Source organism: Panthera onca, chromosome B1, assembly GCF_046562875.1.
Source record: "Panthera onca isolate mPanOnc1 chromosome B1, mPanOnc1 haplotype 2, whole genome shotgun sequence".
Lineage (NCBI taxonomy): Eukaryota > Metazoa > Chordata > Mammalia > Carnivora > Felidae > Panthera > Panthera onca.
The window spans coordinates 176,042,167-176,060,139 of NC_138342.1; the positions used below are offsets into that span (position 1 = coordinate 176,042,167).

At 35.2% G+C, this 17,973-nt stretch overlaps 1 protein-coding gene across 5 annotated transcripts in view; it reads right to left on the reverse strand.

Annotated features, from left to right (window-relative positions):
• The window catches only part of WRN (WRN RecQ like helicase), a 149,774-nt gene that overhangs the window by 80,055 nt on the left and 51,746 nt on the right, over positions 1–17,973 (reverse strand). For all 5 annotated transcript variants that reach the window (XM_078445421.2, XM_078445422.2, XM_078445420.2 and 2 more), the window contains 8 exons: positions 14,564–14,678; positions 10,286–10,709; positions 7,303–7,383; positions 4,315–4,447; positions 2,653–2,728; positions 1,130–1,197; positions 733–841; positions 116–184 (listed from right to left, as the gene is read on the reverse strand). In XM_078445421.2, the coding sequence (XP_078301547.1) occupies positions 116–184; positions 733–841; positions 1,130–1,197; positions 2,653–2,728; positions 4,315–4,447; positions 7,303–7,383; positions 10,286–10,709; positions 14,564–14,678 (1,075 nt within the window). The remainder of the gene's footprint in view (positions 1–115; positions 185–732; positions 842–1,129; positions 1,198–2,652; positions 2,729–4,314; positions 4,448–7,302; positions 7,384–10,285; positions 10,710–14,563; positions 14,679–17,973) is intronic.

Genomic DNA, 17,973 nt, shown 5'->3' on the forward strand with positions numbered 1-17,973 from the left:
CATTTTTTAATCAGGAACATTTTGTCCATGAATTAAATAAAAATCTTTTGTGTACAAAGTTCTCTCACATATCATAGACACAACCACCTAATCAGAAATCATATAAGTTACTCACAATTTAATATCCTCTAGAACATTTTTTGACTGTGCTGATCCCAGAAAACAAGCTGGAATGTTGGACATTCTATAAGAAGAAAAACAAATATTCTGGAGTCATGCACACACTACAAATATCAACTTAATTCTTAAGGAATAAAGAAACAATGATGAACAATCCTCTTTGCAATCTTCATTCTTTTTATAACTCACTGATTTAATAAATAAATTCCTTCGAAGGCCATATGAGAAAGCAAGTTGTTAAGGCAGGTTTTTCAAAAAGATTGTAAGCTCAAGTTAAAGAGGTTTAAAATGTTTCTGTCACTTAAAATTATACTTCCATGTATACACTTCATATCAAGCTAAAGAGTAAGGGTAACCAAAAGAGAAAAGACTTTTGAGATATGGATGTAAACTGGCTTAGAGTTTGCCGTTACACAAATTTTTACTGGGGTCATCTGGTAGTCTTGGATTTTAGAGAACTCAAGAAAGAAGGTAAGTCCTTCCACCAAAGGGTCATGTATCACTAATAAAGATAGAGCAACACTCACAGAAATGTGTTACTGGGAACTAGATTTTAACATACAGGATAGATTACATGTTTCCTTCATGGAAGAAAAAGAAAACATTACTGACTGAAGCTGGAGCACTTGGTCTTCCATCAAAGAAATAAGAGGAGAAATAACAAGGCCAATCTTGCCTAAATACACAGGTGGGAACTGGAAGCACAAACTCTTTCCATATCCTGGAAATAAAAATAATACACTGATAGAAATAAAAATAAAGACTTGGTACTTTGATTTCTTCTTACAACATAGTTGGCTGAGATGAACAACTAACATTTTATCCTCTTATCCTCCTAACAGCTAATTCGTGCATAAATGTGAGCATCTAATCTCAGATCCCTCTCTTCTGAATTTTAAATCATTTGCATTTGTATTTATATTTTGAGAGTACAGTGAAAGATTACACCCTTGAAAACCTTTAAGTTTTATATTTTAGAGGACTACATTATTGCTTGAGTACAGCTTACCAGTTGCCATCACAACAACATTATCTCTTCTTTCTTCCAGTACAGAATGAATCACCTTCCACTGAACCCTGCAGGGTAAAAAGCAAAAGGCTATTTTGTTTTACTAACAAAAAACCCAAGGACAAGTTGAAACCTGTTTAATTTTTTCGCTACCTCCAACAGAATTTGTTCTACATTTTTGAGTTTCAATACAAAAAATGTATAAACCCTGGAACTTTAAAACAAAGAGTCCCATGTGATCAAGCTCCCATTCAAGCTGATTTCACAGTTATGAGTTTCAATTGGTATATGCATTAAATTTCATTACATATATCAAAACTATAAAATAAATTCTAAGTTTCATACCAGAAATCCAATAGAATCATCATTGATTTAAAATAAATAAAAGAAATGCTCCAGGGGCAAGGACTGCCTGAGAAGGGAAATGAGGGAACTTTCTGGAATGACTTTAATGTTCCGTATTTGACCAAAGGCTTAGGCTGGTTTGACCATCTCCTCGTATGTAAATTTTACATCAAAGAAATAAATCATAAATATATAGCTATAATGATTTATACGCTGAAGTACTTAAGGAGATGTGTAATGGTGTCCACAATTTACCTTGAAATGCATTTTTAAAATTGGATAGATTAAGGAATGGATAGAGAGGTGACAGATGAATACATGATAAAGCAAGGATAGTAAAATGTTGAATATACAGGTATTCATAGTAAAAAAAATTCTTTCAACTTTACACTATCTTTGAAACTTTTTAAATAAAATACTGAGGGAAAAATCAATAGGCAAGGTGATCTTCTGATGTGCTGATAATGACCTATTTTTTCTTATGTGAGTGCTGGTTACACAGGGTGCCTAGTTTGTGAAAATTCATTCATCTGTACATTCATGTGCACTCTTCTGTATGTAGGACATAGTTTAATAAAAAAAACATTTAAGATCAAAGAAAAAGGGAAAGAAATGTCTCCATGGGTTAAATTTTAAATTCCCAGAATAGGAAAAATCCAGTCTAGATTTTTACATTCTTATTAATTTACTTGTTCTTCATCTCATTTTTATTCATCTCCTTTTAATACTTATAAATGTGCCCCTTAGACATAAATACATTTGAATACATTAAAACTGGTAAGATTATCACTGTTCTTCCAACTGTTGTCTTACGAATTTCTATTATATGAGCATGCTTTGGACAGTAAGATGTACAAAACAGACACACAGATATTTATTTAATGAAAAACAAGTCAGTGTTAAGTTAGATTAATTTATTGATGTATTTAAACTAGTTTCTACACAGAACTCTCTAGGGTAAAGAAAACCATTTTCCTCTCTTACAAAAACAATTCGCAGATATGAATTTTATATAAATATTATTTTAAAATAACTTTGTAATCACAGGAAATACAGTGTGGAATATATAAACTACAGTGAAGTTGTGCTATTACTATTATACGGATGGACTATTTGCCATTTTTCCTTTGTGTAAAAAATTATGAATATGCAATTTAATTAGGAGAGATTATACTCACGGTTTAAAACTTGAATGGCCAAAGTACTTCTTGAGGAAATTAATTTGCATTTCATTAGGTCCTGGTAATGAAGGGTCTTAAAATAAAAGTAAAATGGCATTTACGTTAAAATACAAGTGATAGGGAATAAAAATTTTTATTTCATTGGCTTCTTTTAAAGAATTTGGTGAGGGGTGCGTGGGTGGCTCAGTTAGGCGTCTGACTTTGGCTCAGGTCATGATCTCACAGTTGAGTTTGAGCCATGCATCAGGCTCTGTGCTGACACAGCCTGGAGCCTGCTTTGGATTCTGTGTTTCTTCCTCACTCTCTACCCCTCCCCTGTGCGCTCGCTCTCTCTCTCTCTCTCTCTCTCTCTCTCTCAAAAAATGTTCTTTTTTTAAAGAATACAGTGATAAATAACAAAGATTACTGTTTCCTGTCTTTTAAATCCAACTAATTTGGCCCTCTGAATACTAGTCATGACTCCAGTTACACACTTTGATTATTACCTAATACCAAGGATTAGAACTGTGTTGTTCTACTACAAAGTGGTTCACATTTTGCCAACACTATAAGAAAACAATGTTTTGGAATTTGCTACAGTTCTAAAACCTAACATGCAGACCCAGCCACGGCAAGCAATATACCAATGCAAATGTCATAATACAACCAACCTTCAATTAATAGTAATCAGAAATTAAATGGTCACAAATAAAATCCAGAGATAAAATTAAATCTTATTTTAGTTACCACTCCACCAAATCTTTGGCCAAAATTTTAACTGCCTAGCACAATGGAGTTACATTAACTTTTACTCAACTGATTTTTATTTTCTATTCAGGTTGAACAGTTCATGAGTGGCCAAGAGCTAAGTATCAAGACCATTTACCTATAAACAAATGAAAACTTATTATTATACTTCTCAGCTTTAACAATTCCAAATAGAGAACTAAATTGATTTGAAGATACTATGCCTTGATTTAATACAAGAAAACAAACAGAACAACACTTCCTTTACCATCTTCATATACTTTCCACCTACAATATTTATGTTAATTTTCCTACATTATAACATTGATGAATCTAACTCTAGAGAGTGTTCTACTTCACAAGAAGACCCCATGGTTTGCCATAATGAATTCTGCTACTTAATGCTTGAATAACAAGAGGTCATTTCATGGATTCCTTATGATAGTTGGCATACACAGTATGAAAATTAGTCTGTTTTGCAGTCTGACATTGTGCCACTTGCTTTAAGTAATAAATTCCTGAATAACAGAAACTATATCTACGTCTTCAACGATAATGTTTAATATAAGTAATTAAGGATTCTTATTAATGATATCCTATTAATTTCTTGAATATAAAATATATTTCTTGAATAATATATAATATATATATATATTACAATGTGCGCCAAATAACACACACATCACATCACATCACATCACATCACCATATGCGCCAAATAACACAACATTTCTATTATGACACTTTTGTTAAAAGTAAGAATTATGCTTTATAAAGACCAAAGCACTAAGGGACTTAATAACAAGTTTTTAGGACCTTATTAATTATATGCCACAAAATCCTTGGCTCCAAAGTGTTTAAAAACTGGACCCTAAATTAGAGTCAGCGGTAGGTACCAGAGGTGAGTCACTGCAAACATATTACAGCGCATACCTTCATCATCTCCTTCTTCAATAGTTTCAAACTCATCTTCATCATCTTCAAAAGGAACATCCAGATTTCTGTCCATTTTTATGCCTTTTGAATGAGTTGAATCTGCCGTGCCACTATTTAGATTTTCTAAAGACTGGAAGTTTAAAAGAAACCTTAGAAGCAAAACCATTGACAGTGTCGTATCTTTTTCACCAAACACAAAAGGAGTATTATTAACAGAACCTACAATTTTGTTCAAAGCTAACAGATGTGCAACCACTCTCACAAAAGAACATGTGTGCTCTGGTTTAAATATGTACTCAAGAGTGGTTTGTAAGGCACAAGGCCAAAGATGGAATACTTCCAGCATAAACAGGGTTCATTAATAGCATATAATGAACTGCCTATGGGGAAAGTTACCAAAATTTGAATAAAATTTGAATTTAAAACTTTTCTTCTTGGGGGCGCCTGGTGGCTCAGTCCATTAAGCGTCCAACTTTGGCTCAGGTCATGATCTCACGATCCAGGAGTTTGAGCCCCACTCCAGGCTCTGTGCTGACAGCTCAGAGCCTGGAGCCCGCTTCAGATCCTGTGTCTCCCTCTCTCTGACCCTCCCCCATTCATGCTCTGTCTCTGTCTCAAAAATAAATAAACATTAAAAAAAATTTTTTTTTTTTAACTTTTCTTCTTGGGGCGCCTGGGTGGCTCAGTTGGTTAAGCAAACAATTCTTGATTTCCGCCCTGGTCATGATCTCACGGTTTGTGGGATCCCAGGCTTCATACTTGGGATTCTCTCTCCCTCTCTCTCTCTCAAAATAAATAAATGAAGTTTAAAAAAAACTTTAAACTTTTTTTTCCTTTATCATATTTCAATGTTTTCAATTGCCAAGAGGTAAATGCAGGTTTGACTATTATTTTATGAGTTTCTCCATATCATGTGTCAGCATAACATTTAAACAATAAACAAATAATAAATGTATTTTTTGTGAATTATGTGAATGTGTTTATGTGAATTGTGAAAACAACAATAAAATATTGTAATAATTTTAGGAAAGGAATATTACAAATGTGAAATAAAGCTATGCTTTATTTTGGCTTGACAATATTGGATTTTCTCCCCTAAATGTAGATTATCTATTTAAAGAATGTAGGATATTTCAAAATTGTTTCATCTATATGGGTTTTTTTTGTTGTTTTTTGTTTGTTTGTTTGTTTGTTTTTTACTGAGAAGTGACAGGAAGAATTGTTAAACCACAGTTCTCATTTTCTCTTTTTATTAAACCGTCCACTTAATATATTTGACATTAATAGCTTTTTTTTTAATTTTTTTTTTTTTTAATGTTTACTTATTTTTGAGACAGAGAGAGACAGAGCATGAACGGGGTAGGGTCAGAGAGAGGGAGACACAGAATCCGAAACAGGCTCCAGGCTCTGAGCTGTCAGCACAGAGCCCGATGCGGGGCTCGAACTCACGGACCGCGAGATCATGACCTGAGCCAAAGTCGGCCGCTTAACCGACTGAACCACCCAGGCGCCCCGTTTAATAGCTTTTTTAAAGTGTATTCATTTCAGGCCTGGAAAAGAAAGAGTGATTCTGTTCCCGATTCTTCATTCAAGTCAACAAATATGCTTAGAAAAGCATTCTGAAAATAAAGTTCTCTCATATGTGCATCCAGATTGCCTTCTAAGAGGTTCAATATACAATGTAAGATTGTGGAAGTCTGCAAGTGTCCTCCAAATGCACTACTTGAACAGCATTCTACAGAGAAATGGTTAATCAATAAAGGAGTACGATTTAGTATTTACATTCTATTATTGCTATTAGCTAATATTTATTAAACACTTAAGAAATGTCAGGCTCTGTACTAAGCTCTTCACAAATGACACCTTAAATAATAGTTACAGCTGTTAACTGAGTACCAAAAAGACTAAGAAACTTGCCCAAAGTCACACAGCAAATAAATGGAGAAACTGGGATTCGAACCCACATCTACATTCAGAATCCAAAAAAAATTAAATTAACTAAGTAATTAATTCAGAATCCACATTCCCAGTCACTACCCACTACTCTGGCTCAAAACTAACCCAGGACCCTAAACTCATTTCATTAAAAAGAAAAAAAATCACATCAACCTAAAGATGAGGAATAAAAGGTACACATTATGATGAACTTGTGTGTTTTTCTTCATTTTCAATTAATTTGGATAAATTTAAGCTTTGCTTTCTTCTTGTCCATCCCTAGTTCATACCTGACAAAGAAACTGGACGTTGGGTGAAGTGATGGAAAACAGACTTATAAAATAGTATTTTCAACTGTGATAATAAGATAGGGGTAGATGAAACAACTTAAAACATTACAAAATTATATATAATAACTATATCCATAGTAAATAAGACTTTTTCAAAGCAAGTGAAGAACAATACTGAATGTATAACAACAGAACTTCCAAATCAAAGGGGATACACATAGATGGGAAGAAAAAGAAACCTATTTCAATAGCAGAGGGCGAAACTGCTACCCATTTTCCAGGAAAAGATTTAAAAGAAGTGACCTGGGAGAAATATGTTTTCTAATATGTAAAAATTAGCGTACTACTAAAACATTATAAAGATGTAAAGAAATATGAAATGGAAAACAAAATCTAGGGGCGCCTGGGTGGCTCAGTCGGTTACATGTCTGACTTCAGCTCAGGTCATGATCTTGTGATCCGTGAGTTCAAGCCCCGCATCAGGCTCTGTGCTGACAGCTCAGAGCCTGGAACCTGCTTCCGATTCTGTGTCTCCCTCTCTCTCTGCCCCTTCCCCGCTCACGCTATCTCTCTGTCTCTCAATAATAAATAAATAAATGTTAAAAAAAAATTTAAAAAAAAACAACAAAAACAAAATCTAATGATTATGTAATTGACAGTAATCACACTATGGGAGGACATTTAGAATTAGGTAATATTTTACTTAATTAAATTCCCTTTTTAAGGAACTGGAAGCAAATTTCCATAATTTCAAACATACCTTAATCATCTCTAGTTCTAAATCTTCATCACTTTCAATTACATAAGATAGATCCTCTTCATTATCCTTGGGAAATAAATCCTTTAAAAAAAATAGTATTTCAAACATTAATTTTCCAATGTAATTGACTCAATATCCTGTTTTCTACAAAATAAAGTTACTATACATGAGATATCTTTAGACAACTTTCTCTTCTTCTCCAGTAGATAAATTTATAATACATATTTATATGTTTATATGACACACAGAAAAGGAGAGAGGGTGGTAAGGAAGAAGAGAAAGAGGGAGGAATAAATAGATGCAAAGAAACAAAGAACCAAAGAAAAGGAGAATGAAGGAAATATAACTGGAAAGATAGACAAGACAGACAGACTGACTTGAAATAAAACCCCCCACAAGCTAAAAGTGAGTACAAAGTGACAAGTTCGACAATGGTTAAACAATATCAAACTGTGTTTCCCGACTTGAGTACAAGAACCTTACAATGTTGAAAAATTCTATTATATTCCATTCCATTCCATTCTATTCTATTCTATTCCAGGAACAACAGGTGTTCTTTTATATCTACTGATTTTAGGAGCTCACAAAAAAGCTGCTATGACTGTAATAATACCTTTAGATTGATCACTTTTACAAACAGTACCTACATATTTGAAAAACAGTATCAGATGTTATTTATTCAGATATTGCAAAGGTTCAGATATGAGGAAACTTTACAATTTGGCAATCCCCAGGAAGCAAGGGTCCAACAGCATGGGAACCTGCACAAAAAAAATGTAGGACCCAAAAAAAGTCCAATCTTTAAATTGAAAGTAGGAAAAGGAAGTCTAGCCATAATTAACCTGCAAAAATTAAGCCTTCAAAAAGGATTTTAAAGTAAGTTTTATAGAAAGAGAAAAAAATTCTTTTACTATTATTTTACCCTTTTAAAATTTTTTTTTCAACGTTTTTTATTTATTTTTGGAACAGAGAGAGACAGAGCATGAACGGGGGAGCGGCAGAGAGAGAGGGAGACACAGAATCGGAAACAGGCTCCAGGCTCCGAGCCATCAGCCCAGAGCCTGACGCGGGGCTCGAACTCACGGACCACGAGATCGTGACCTGGCTGAAGTCGGACGCTCAACCGACTGCGCCATCCAGGCGCCCCTATTTTACCCTACCCTTTTAAATAGGGTCTTTAATGAATAAAGAAAAAAATTGCTAATGGTTATTACACAATAAGAATGGCAATAATTGGGGTAAAAGATGGCAGTGAGATCATTAAATTTTGATCATTCTATATCATTTTATGAAACCTATCATCTTAAAATGTATACCTAATAAGAAATTTCCAAAAGGTTAAAGGTTGATGTAGCCATTAGCAAAATATATTTCCTAAAAGGGGAATATGTTTTACAAGTGGTTGGGGTGAGAATAGCTTGAAAATCTTTTTTTACTTTTTTTTTTTTTTTTTTTTTTTTTTTGAGAGCAAGACAGCAAGCACGTGCGTGCACATGAAAAGGGCAGGGACAGAGGGAGAGGAAGAGAGAGAATCTTAAGCAGACTCCATGCCCAGCGCAGAGTCTCACGCCAGGTTTGATCTCACAACCATGAGATCACAAGCTGTGCTGAAATCAAGAGTTGAACACTTAACCAACTGAGCCACCCAGGTGCCCCTTGAAAATCATTTTAAAATAAAACACATTAATATGTAGGTAGAAGTGATTACTAATATAGTTACCAAACAGAGAATTTCTCAAATACTAAGATTTTGATTGCCATTAGAAAACTGAAAAGGGAAATAACCTTATTATATGACTTTCAAATTTAATTTTAAAAACGTAAAACTTGGGGCGCCTGGGTGGCTCAGTCAGTTAAGCGTCCGACTTCGGCTCAGGTCACGATCTCGCGGTATGTGAGTTCGAGACCCGCGTCGGGCTCTGTGCTGACTGCTCAGAGCCTGGAGCCTGTTTCAGATTCTGTGTCTCCCTCTCTCTCTGACCCTCCCCCGTTCCTGCTCTGTCTCTCTCTGTCTCAAAAATAAATAAACGTTAAAAAAAATAAATAAATAAATAATAAATAAATAAATAAATAATAAAAACGTAAAACTTCATTATTGCAAAATAAAATGTATAAAATTCTACCAAATATGGACATCATAGGTAATTTTCTAAACTAAGGAAAAACAAATGAGACAAAAGTATAGGCTATATGATGTGTTTTTATGGTTTGTCTTTACAATAAAAGAAACACAAAGATTTTTCTAATACAACCTCATTATTTCAAAAAATATCCTTAACTTAGCCAGGAGAAAAACATTACCTCACAAATTAAACTAATAAAATCAGAACATAATAAGAAATCTAAACATTAAATTGACAGAGAATATAGAAGTTTAACAATCTATTAAGAAAAAAACAGGTCAAGACTCTCTGGATGCCAGGAAAGGGTAGTGTCAGGCAAAAATATCAGTTTGTTAGAAACCCTCTTACAACAGCAAGTAAAGAAAATCTGTATGAGGAAATAAAACTACTTCCAAAACAAATTTGGAAGAGTAAACACTAGTAGGTATATAGGAATTCCACAAAAAAAAAAAAAAAAAACACAAAAAACAAAAAAACCCAGAGTTATCTATTATATAAAAATCAGGAGAAATGCTAAAATAGCAAAGTACAATGAATGTGTACTGACACTTTAAAATCTTTTCATTGTAAGACCGTAAGTTGCTGCTTATTAGACTCAGTCAAAGCAGCAAACTAGAGCTCACGTGTCAAATTCAGCCCACTTTTTGTTTTTGTTAGTAAATTTTTACTTGAATGCAAACAAGCTCATTTGTTTACATTTGTCTATAGTTGCTCTCACATTAAATTGGCAGAACTGAACAGTTATAACAGGAACCGTGTGGTCTGCAAAGCCTAAAATGTTCACTATCTGCTCTTTTACAGAAAAACATCAGCGAACCCCTAGTAGTGAATGACAATTGTTTTCTCTTTTTTTTTAGTACCTCAGGAGATTTGCAAGTAACATCACTAAGAACTTTTTCCTGAGCCTGCTGCTCCAAAATCTGTAGTTCATATTCTGTAATATCTAACGAGTGCAAACAAATTCTTTCTGTGTTCTCTCTCAACTTATTGTCTTCTTCTAATACATCTTCAAGCCCATCTTCTCTTTGTTTTACTTCATTTCCAAGTACATTTTCCTCATCATGTTTAATTAAATCAAGTGCTGTGTCCCACGTCTCATCTTTAACTTTAGTAAAATTTTCATGTTCTCTAATTTGTTTCTGTTGTACTCCATCAGCAGTTGGATTTTCCAATGGTGATAAGTGAAAATTAGCACTGGGCCTCAGTTCAGTCTCAGTTGAACCAAATATCGTCTTCCTTAATGAATACAGATTTTCTGAAATATCATTTAATAGTGTAGAAATCCTAAAAAAAATTAAGAAAGGGTAATTCAACTTTAACTGTAATAACTATGAACACAAGTCATAATGCTTTTTAGTAAGTACAAGCTTTCTAGCCTGACCTTCACTTAAAAGACAAATTGGATTAAAATTATTCTTCATTCCCTAATAACCACTATATGCTTATGGCTGTGGGTTACTCTCTAGTACTGTAAGACACTTCTGTATTTAACTTGTACACGTACTAAGCATATATGCTAATATGCTTGTTGGCTTGTAGGCTTACTAGTGTCAGTAGCGTTTAGTCCCAAACTAATTATTTATGCCAGTTACACTTTTTGTGGCAATTAATTTAAATATAAGTCAAATCGATGATACATGACCACCAAAAAAAAATTTGTTTTAAGTTGAACATGCTGAAAGACTCAGCAAATCTCCTTTTTTATAAAAAAAGTTCTGATTAACTATAGTCAAAACAACCAAAAAAGTTTGGAGGAAAAATCTTAAAAACTCCTAGGACTCTGCATTCAGATTGTTTCAAGTGTCTTAAGTTTTCACTCCTAATTTTAAAGAAACTAAAACTAGAAATTGCAAATGATACACAACGGGCATGAGTTAAAAAAGAAACTCCAAAGAGCAGTCCTATATTTAATGAAAAATCCATGATAAATATAAAAAGACTGAGAAACAAATATATATTAATATGTTAAATTAAAAGAAAATTTTTATGATCCTACATTTTAACTAACTTTTTCAATTTGCTGATCAATTACTAGTCCCAACTGTAACACATAAGAGTATTTATGTTATAATTCAAAAATGATACTGTTTAGCATAGTCAATAATCACAAAACTAGAATATATTCTTTGGAATAAGAAAAAAACTTCCCATCAGTGGACAAATAAGAAAATATGGAGAGGCTGTATGTGAATAAATATGATACGAATTTTTTTTAAGTTTATTTATTTTGAGAGAGAGCATGAGCAGGGGAGAGACAGAGAGAAGGAGAGAGAGAGAATCCCAAGCAGACTCCGCACCACCAGCATGGACCTGATGGGGGCTTGAACTCATGAACCAGGAGATCATGACCTGAGCTGAAACCAAGAGTTGGACACTTAACCAACTGAACCATCCAGGTGCCCCATGATAAGAATTTCTTAACTCGTTAATTATAGTTGCTAATAATAGCATTTTAACTAAGTGACTTTAAACATCTATTTATAACCAAACCTGCAAAGGAAAACCACTGCTAGAGTGTAAATTTTTTTTTAATGTTTATTTATTTTTGAGAGTGAGAGAGAGAGAGAAAGCAAGTGTGAGCAGAGGAGGGGCAGAGAGAAGGAGAGGGAAACACAAAATCCGAAGTAGGCTCCAGGCTCTGAGCTGTCAGCATAGAGCCCGACACAGGGCTCAAACTCACGAACCGTGAGATCATGACCTGAGCCAAAGTTGGATGCTTAACCAACCAAGTCACCCAGGATCCCCTAGCGTGTAAAATGAGACACACTATCTTGTCTGTTGGTAATAGGGTTTATTAAAACAATTTTTAGTTACTTCATAAAAGTGGAAGTTAGGGGGAGAAAAGAGAATATGATAAGCAAAGAGACATTTTTACTATTTAGTTAACAATTTTGTTTAGCTCTTCTAATTCTTCTGTATTGAAATTAATACTTAATAACATCTGACATGACTTTTAAAGTTTTATATTGATGATTCGAATAAAAATTTGATCATTTATGGGAATAAACTATCAAAAATGCTGAGTTGTTTCATGATTTTTTCCCATGCTAAAAATAGCACCAAAGTTGGGCTCAAGCTTAAGTTGACAAATCTACATCAATACAAACAAAATCAAAATTAAATTCAAAACCTAAAAACTCACTAATTCTAACATTCTAAAATTGTTCAAATCTTATGGAGAACAGTTAGCATTATACTTAGGTATTCAAATATAAGAACCACACATTAATAGTTTAGGAGAAACAGATATGTGACATCATTACATTGTTAAATGCATGGTAATGTTGTAACATATAAATACAGCAACAGTGACATACAGATTGACAAGACTGTAAGAGCTTATTTATTCTGTGCTAACATCAGAGGATGACATGCCTCACGTGAGGTAACTATTTAACAAATATCAAAGGCTATCTTCTTCAGTAAGGCATAATATACTTTTCCTTCTCTCTTGGAATTGTTATTATGCATATTAGTAGCCTACAGAAAACATCAGCACCCAAAAGAATGCCAAGGACAGGACAGCAACACAAGAGATGTATAATGAATTTAAATCAACAGCTAAGAAGTATTGTACAATCCAATACCTTCCAGGTTCACTGAAGCATAAAACTATCCCCTTCTCTAACACACCTCAATTGACTCTACTTTTAAAGTTCTCACTTCTAATTTTTATAGTTTTTTCCACTCTTTCACAGATTGCCACCTTTAACTTCCAGGTGTGGTCATGTGCACACCCTTCCTTACCCATGCCTGGTTTTCACTTTAACTGGATATCCAAGCTTATCAAACTGTATCTATAAACAAAAAGCAAATAGGTTCTGAATGGGTTTCATCCACTATGTACTTCAGTGAGTTTGAATTCATGCTTAGGGCATGTATTTTCGCATTCAGAGGACTTTTTTGCTCCCCCTTGGTTCTAATGTGTAATTTGGTAAGTTAGGTATTATGCAGACTTCTCACAAAGAACCTGAAATAAGAAATTTAACTAGTCCTTGTTTGACACTGAAACTTGACAAGATCTTTCTTTACTAAAGATGAATCCAGTATTTCCTATTCTCAAGTTTTAAGAACACTTATATAGCTTTGTTATTACAAAGCAAAGCATTAATGAGAAATAATCTACATTTAATAGGCAGTCTAACTGCTGGAACAAAAATCTGGAATACGTGTAAATACCATGTAAACAGTGACTATTTTTCTTTCATGGAGGGAAAAATGTAAAATTGAATATGAAATGGCTCTACTGGTACCTGTCCCCATTTGACAGTCAGTCTTTCAGAAATTCTCAGTTACATAAAAACCACTAAAACAAACTAGGGGGGAAAAGGACTTTGAAAAAGATCTGATTCTCTGTATCATATTTTGAAATATCACAGTGAACATATATCACAAATCTCATCCCCCCAAAATACATGAACATTGCATTTTGTCAAAATCAGAATTCTATTTCAACAAACTGCTGACATTCCTACAAAGTATTTTTGCCTCAATATTATATTACTACATTGTAATCATTCCATGTTCAAGAGTATTCCTGATTTTAGAGGAGTCATTCAGCAATTAAGGCTCCCGCAAGGCCTAGTCCCTGAAAGAGTCAGCTACAAGGCACCAGTAATCCAACCTCTATTAATCCAAATATCTCAAATTATCTAGGGCTTTAGCTATAAAATTACATTTAAAATCTGAATGCCTCTTGTTCTAACAGTGTCCTGATTAGGTAGAATTCCTATTTAATAATCAGATAAAAAAACCAGAAAAATGAAGCTACTAAATATAAAAAGTGTTTTTATTTATACATTTTAGGTGACCAAACTGTAAATATAATTAAATGAGAGATGCCCATAAACACCAGAAAAAGACAACATTGAATCTAAAATATTTTCCTTTCTGTGAACTTCGGAATTTTATTTTACTTTGTTTCATAAAACATCCTACAGAGCAGACAGAAAAGCCTTAAGCTTTTGATCTGCAATGTAACAACTGGAAAGGTATTTCTCAAATTTACACATCAGTCCGTGTATATTTCTATGAATCAAGCAAATTGCTATGACTCCACCTTAATGAAAAGTAATTCTTTATAAATAGGAATGTACAGTAAGAACAAACACAATTGGTAAAAACAGGTAATATTTAACCTCTGTGGATCTTCCAATTTTTTCAAAGTGTCAGGAAGACGCTTAGCCAGATCCATCATATCCTCAGATACTGAAATCAGTTGTTTCTTCACATCACTAGATAGCATTTCTTCCTCTGGAAAAAAACAATCAACGTCACTTTTCAAACCACAAAGCAGGGCTCACGTTTTCCTTTTCTTTCTGTAAGTGAGTTCCAACAAAAGGACTTCCTTATCCTATCTCCACATCACCTTAGTCACTTTACGTCCCTTTCAAACTTTTACTAAAATTTTAAATAAATTTCAAATGATCTGTATTCATACATATTACAACCAGTGGTTATCAACCTAATCAGAAGACGGTGGAAATGAGAATCTGAACCCATCTACATTATTTCAAGATCGGAAATCAGCATAACATCACTTGGGCTGTTACTTACGAAAAATAGTTTGGTAAACATAACCTTAGCCAACAGCCATTCCTCACTTCCCTAGTTATTAGGACCAAAATAAAATACAAGCCTTTCCAATCAGCAATCATCTTCCAAACCCTCAGCTTCATTCTGTCTGGTCTGGATCGTTCCCCATCCACACCACACCTGCCCTCCTTTCCAAGCCCTTCCCCTGCTTAGAATTTCTTACACTTCCTCACCGTCTTCTCTTGTCCTTCAAAAGTCCAGCTCCTCTGAGGCATGTGACATGGGATTACACCATCTGCTAGTCCTGCTTGCTGCACCTTGTAACCTCAAAATCACAACCTTTCATTCACTGAAGGTTTTACTGCCTGGCTCACTGTCTTTCCCTTTACTACGACTCCTGTGGTCATTCCTAGTGATTTTACCACTCACAGATGCTCCGCCTAAAAGGGTGGCCTTCTCAGTGCTTTGATCCTTCCGTTTCCAACAATCTTTTCCTCAGCTGACCTCAGCCACCTATTCCTATAGTCATTTGACCTTATAATTGCCAATAAAGTCACTACTTCCAAACTTTAATTGTAAGCATTCCACCCTCCAAACACCAGCATGCTGGCTTTCTTTCTAAAATGCCTTCCTCAATATAACGGTTCTTTCACACTTTCAGAACGAAAATTTCCTTACACACCTATCCTTCCCACATCCACTCCCCACCATGTCTTTTTTTCCTTTCTTACCCATTTTCTAGTAATCACTCCCCTGTTTGGACTCTCCCCTCTTTTGCTCCTTCCTCCCTCCATGGTACTTATGTAGGAAAGCTCGTACCCTAATTAAAACCAGCTTTTTTTTAACCTACTGGATGCCTATACTCAAAGAGTTTAATATAAATGAAAATAAAACCCAGCCATGATGACTCAGCTTGCTTTAAATTCTTAACACAGATCTCCACTGAAGTAATGACTTTAATTATTCTACATTTCCCACTCTCCCACTATCAAGATGACCATTTCATACCTCTTTCTTTCTCTCCAAGCCTCCAACACCTGCTTGCCCCTCCTTTCATTCAGGGAACAACTTCACCTCTCACTTCGCTAAGAAAATGCAAAAAGAAAACTATCTCATCTGCCCACCCCCAATCTGCTAATGAGTCTGCATTCATAGAACTTCTCTCATTTACAGCAAAATTCCATGAAAGTGTTGTCCATACGCACTGTCTCAAACCTTCTACTCCCATTTTCTCTTAATCTGTCTCCAACCAAGCCTTCACCCCAAAGCACAGCTTTGCTTCCCAAAGCACAGCTGCTTTGGGAAAGGTTACCCACGGTCTCCACACTGTCAAATCCAATTGTTGGGTCTAGTTCCACATCTCCCCCAAATACTCAGAGGTATTTAAAACAGCTGATAACTTCTTCTTCCTTATAAACATATTCCTCACTTGCCTTCCGAACACTATACTTGTTTCCCTCTGTCCTTCACTGCTGCCCCTTCTCAGGTCCTCTTTGCTGCACTCTCCTCCTCTTCCTGATCTCTAAATGTGGGTGTGCCCCTGACATCAATACTTGGGCTTTCTCTCTATTCACTCTCTATTTCATCTCATCTTGTTTCACTGCTTTATTTATTTCTTAATGTTTTTATTTATTTTTGAGACAGAGCATGAGCAGGGAAGGGGCAGAGACGGGGAGACACAGAATCCGAAGCAGGCTCCAAGTTGTCAGCACAGAGCCTGACACGGGGCTCGAACTCACAGAGTGTGAGATCATGACCTGAGCTGAAGTTGAAGGCTTAACTGACTGAGCCACCCAGGCGCTCCTCGTTGCACTGCTTTAACTACCATCTGTACCTTGATGATTCCCAAAGTCACATCTCCAACCTCACCCTTCCCCCTGAACTCGAGTCACACTTCCAAGTACAATGTTCTTGGGTATCAATAAGCATCTAAAATGTAGCATATCCAAAACCGTAACCTGGATTTTTCTCGCCCAAGCTCATTCTTCCTATGACCTTCCTATCATAACTGATCCTTCCATTCACTCAGCTGATCCAACCAAAATATCTTAATTGTCCTCTCGGTCTCTACAATTCACCCCTTTCAGAGAATTCATCGGCAAATCCTTCACAATATATACCTTCAAAACATATACACAACCTACCACTTCCCACTATCTCTACTGCTACCAGCCTAACCCAAACAATTAATTGTCATCTCTTGCTGGGACTATTATAGTAGCCTAATAGACTTCCCTACCTAATCACTTGCCCTCTTACAGCAGCCAAAAAAAAAAAAGAAAGAAAGAAAGAAAAAAAAAATCCTTTTAAATTAAAATTTAAGCATATCATTCTCCTGTCCCAAATCCTCTTGGGTTTCCCATCATTCTACTTTGTATTTACCTTAATAAAATATGCATTCATCACCTATAAGGACCTAAATGATCTGGCCCAAGCTACTTTTCTAGCCTCACTTTCTACCACTCTCACCCTTACGCATTTTGCTACAGTTATCCTCATTGGTCCTTTTTTTTTTTTTTTTTTTTTTGAGAGAGAGAGAGAGAGAGAGAGGGTGCAAGTAAGTGAGGAGCAGAGAGACAAAAAGAGAGAGAGGGAGAATCTCATGAGGGGCAGAGAGAGAGAGAGAAGCGGGCCTCACCCAGGGCTAGTGTTTTACCCAAAGCAGGGCTCACATTCACCTGAAGCGGGGCACAAGCTCACCAGAAGCAGGGCTCAAGCTCACGGGATGTGGAACTTGAACTCACAAACTGTGAGATCAGGACCTGAGCCAAACTCAGATGCTTAACGACAACATATACTTGTTGCTCCTTAAATAAGGCAAGCAATCACCCTCAGACACTCAGCTCTTCCTCCGAAGACTGCTACATTCTTCCCTCAGATATCCACATGGCTCATTCCCTCACTTCTGTGAAATGAAGTGAAGCACTTGTCTCCTGTGTTCAATGCATTTTCCCACCAACCGAAACTATACCTGACCCATGATAAACACCCATCAAATATGTGATATGAATGA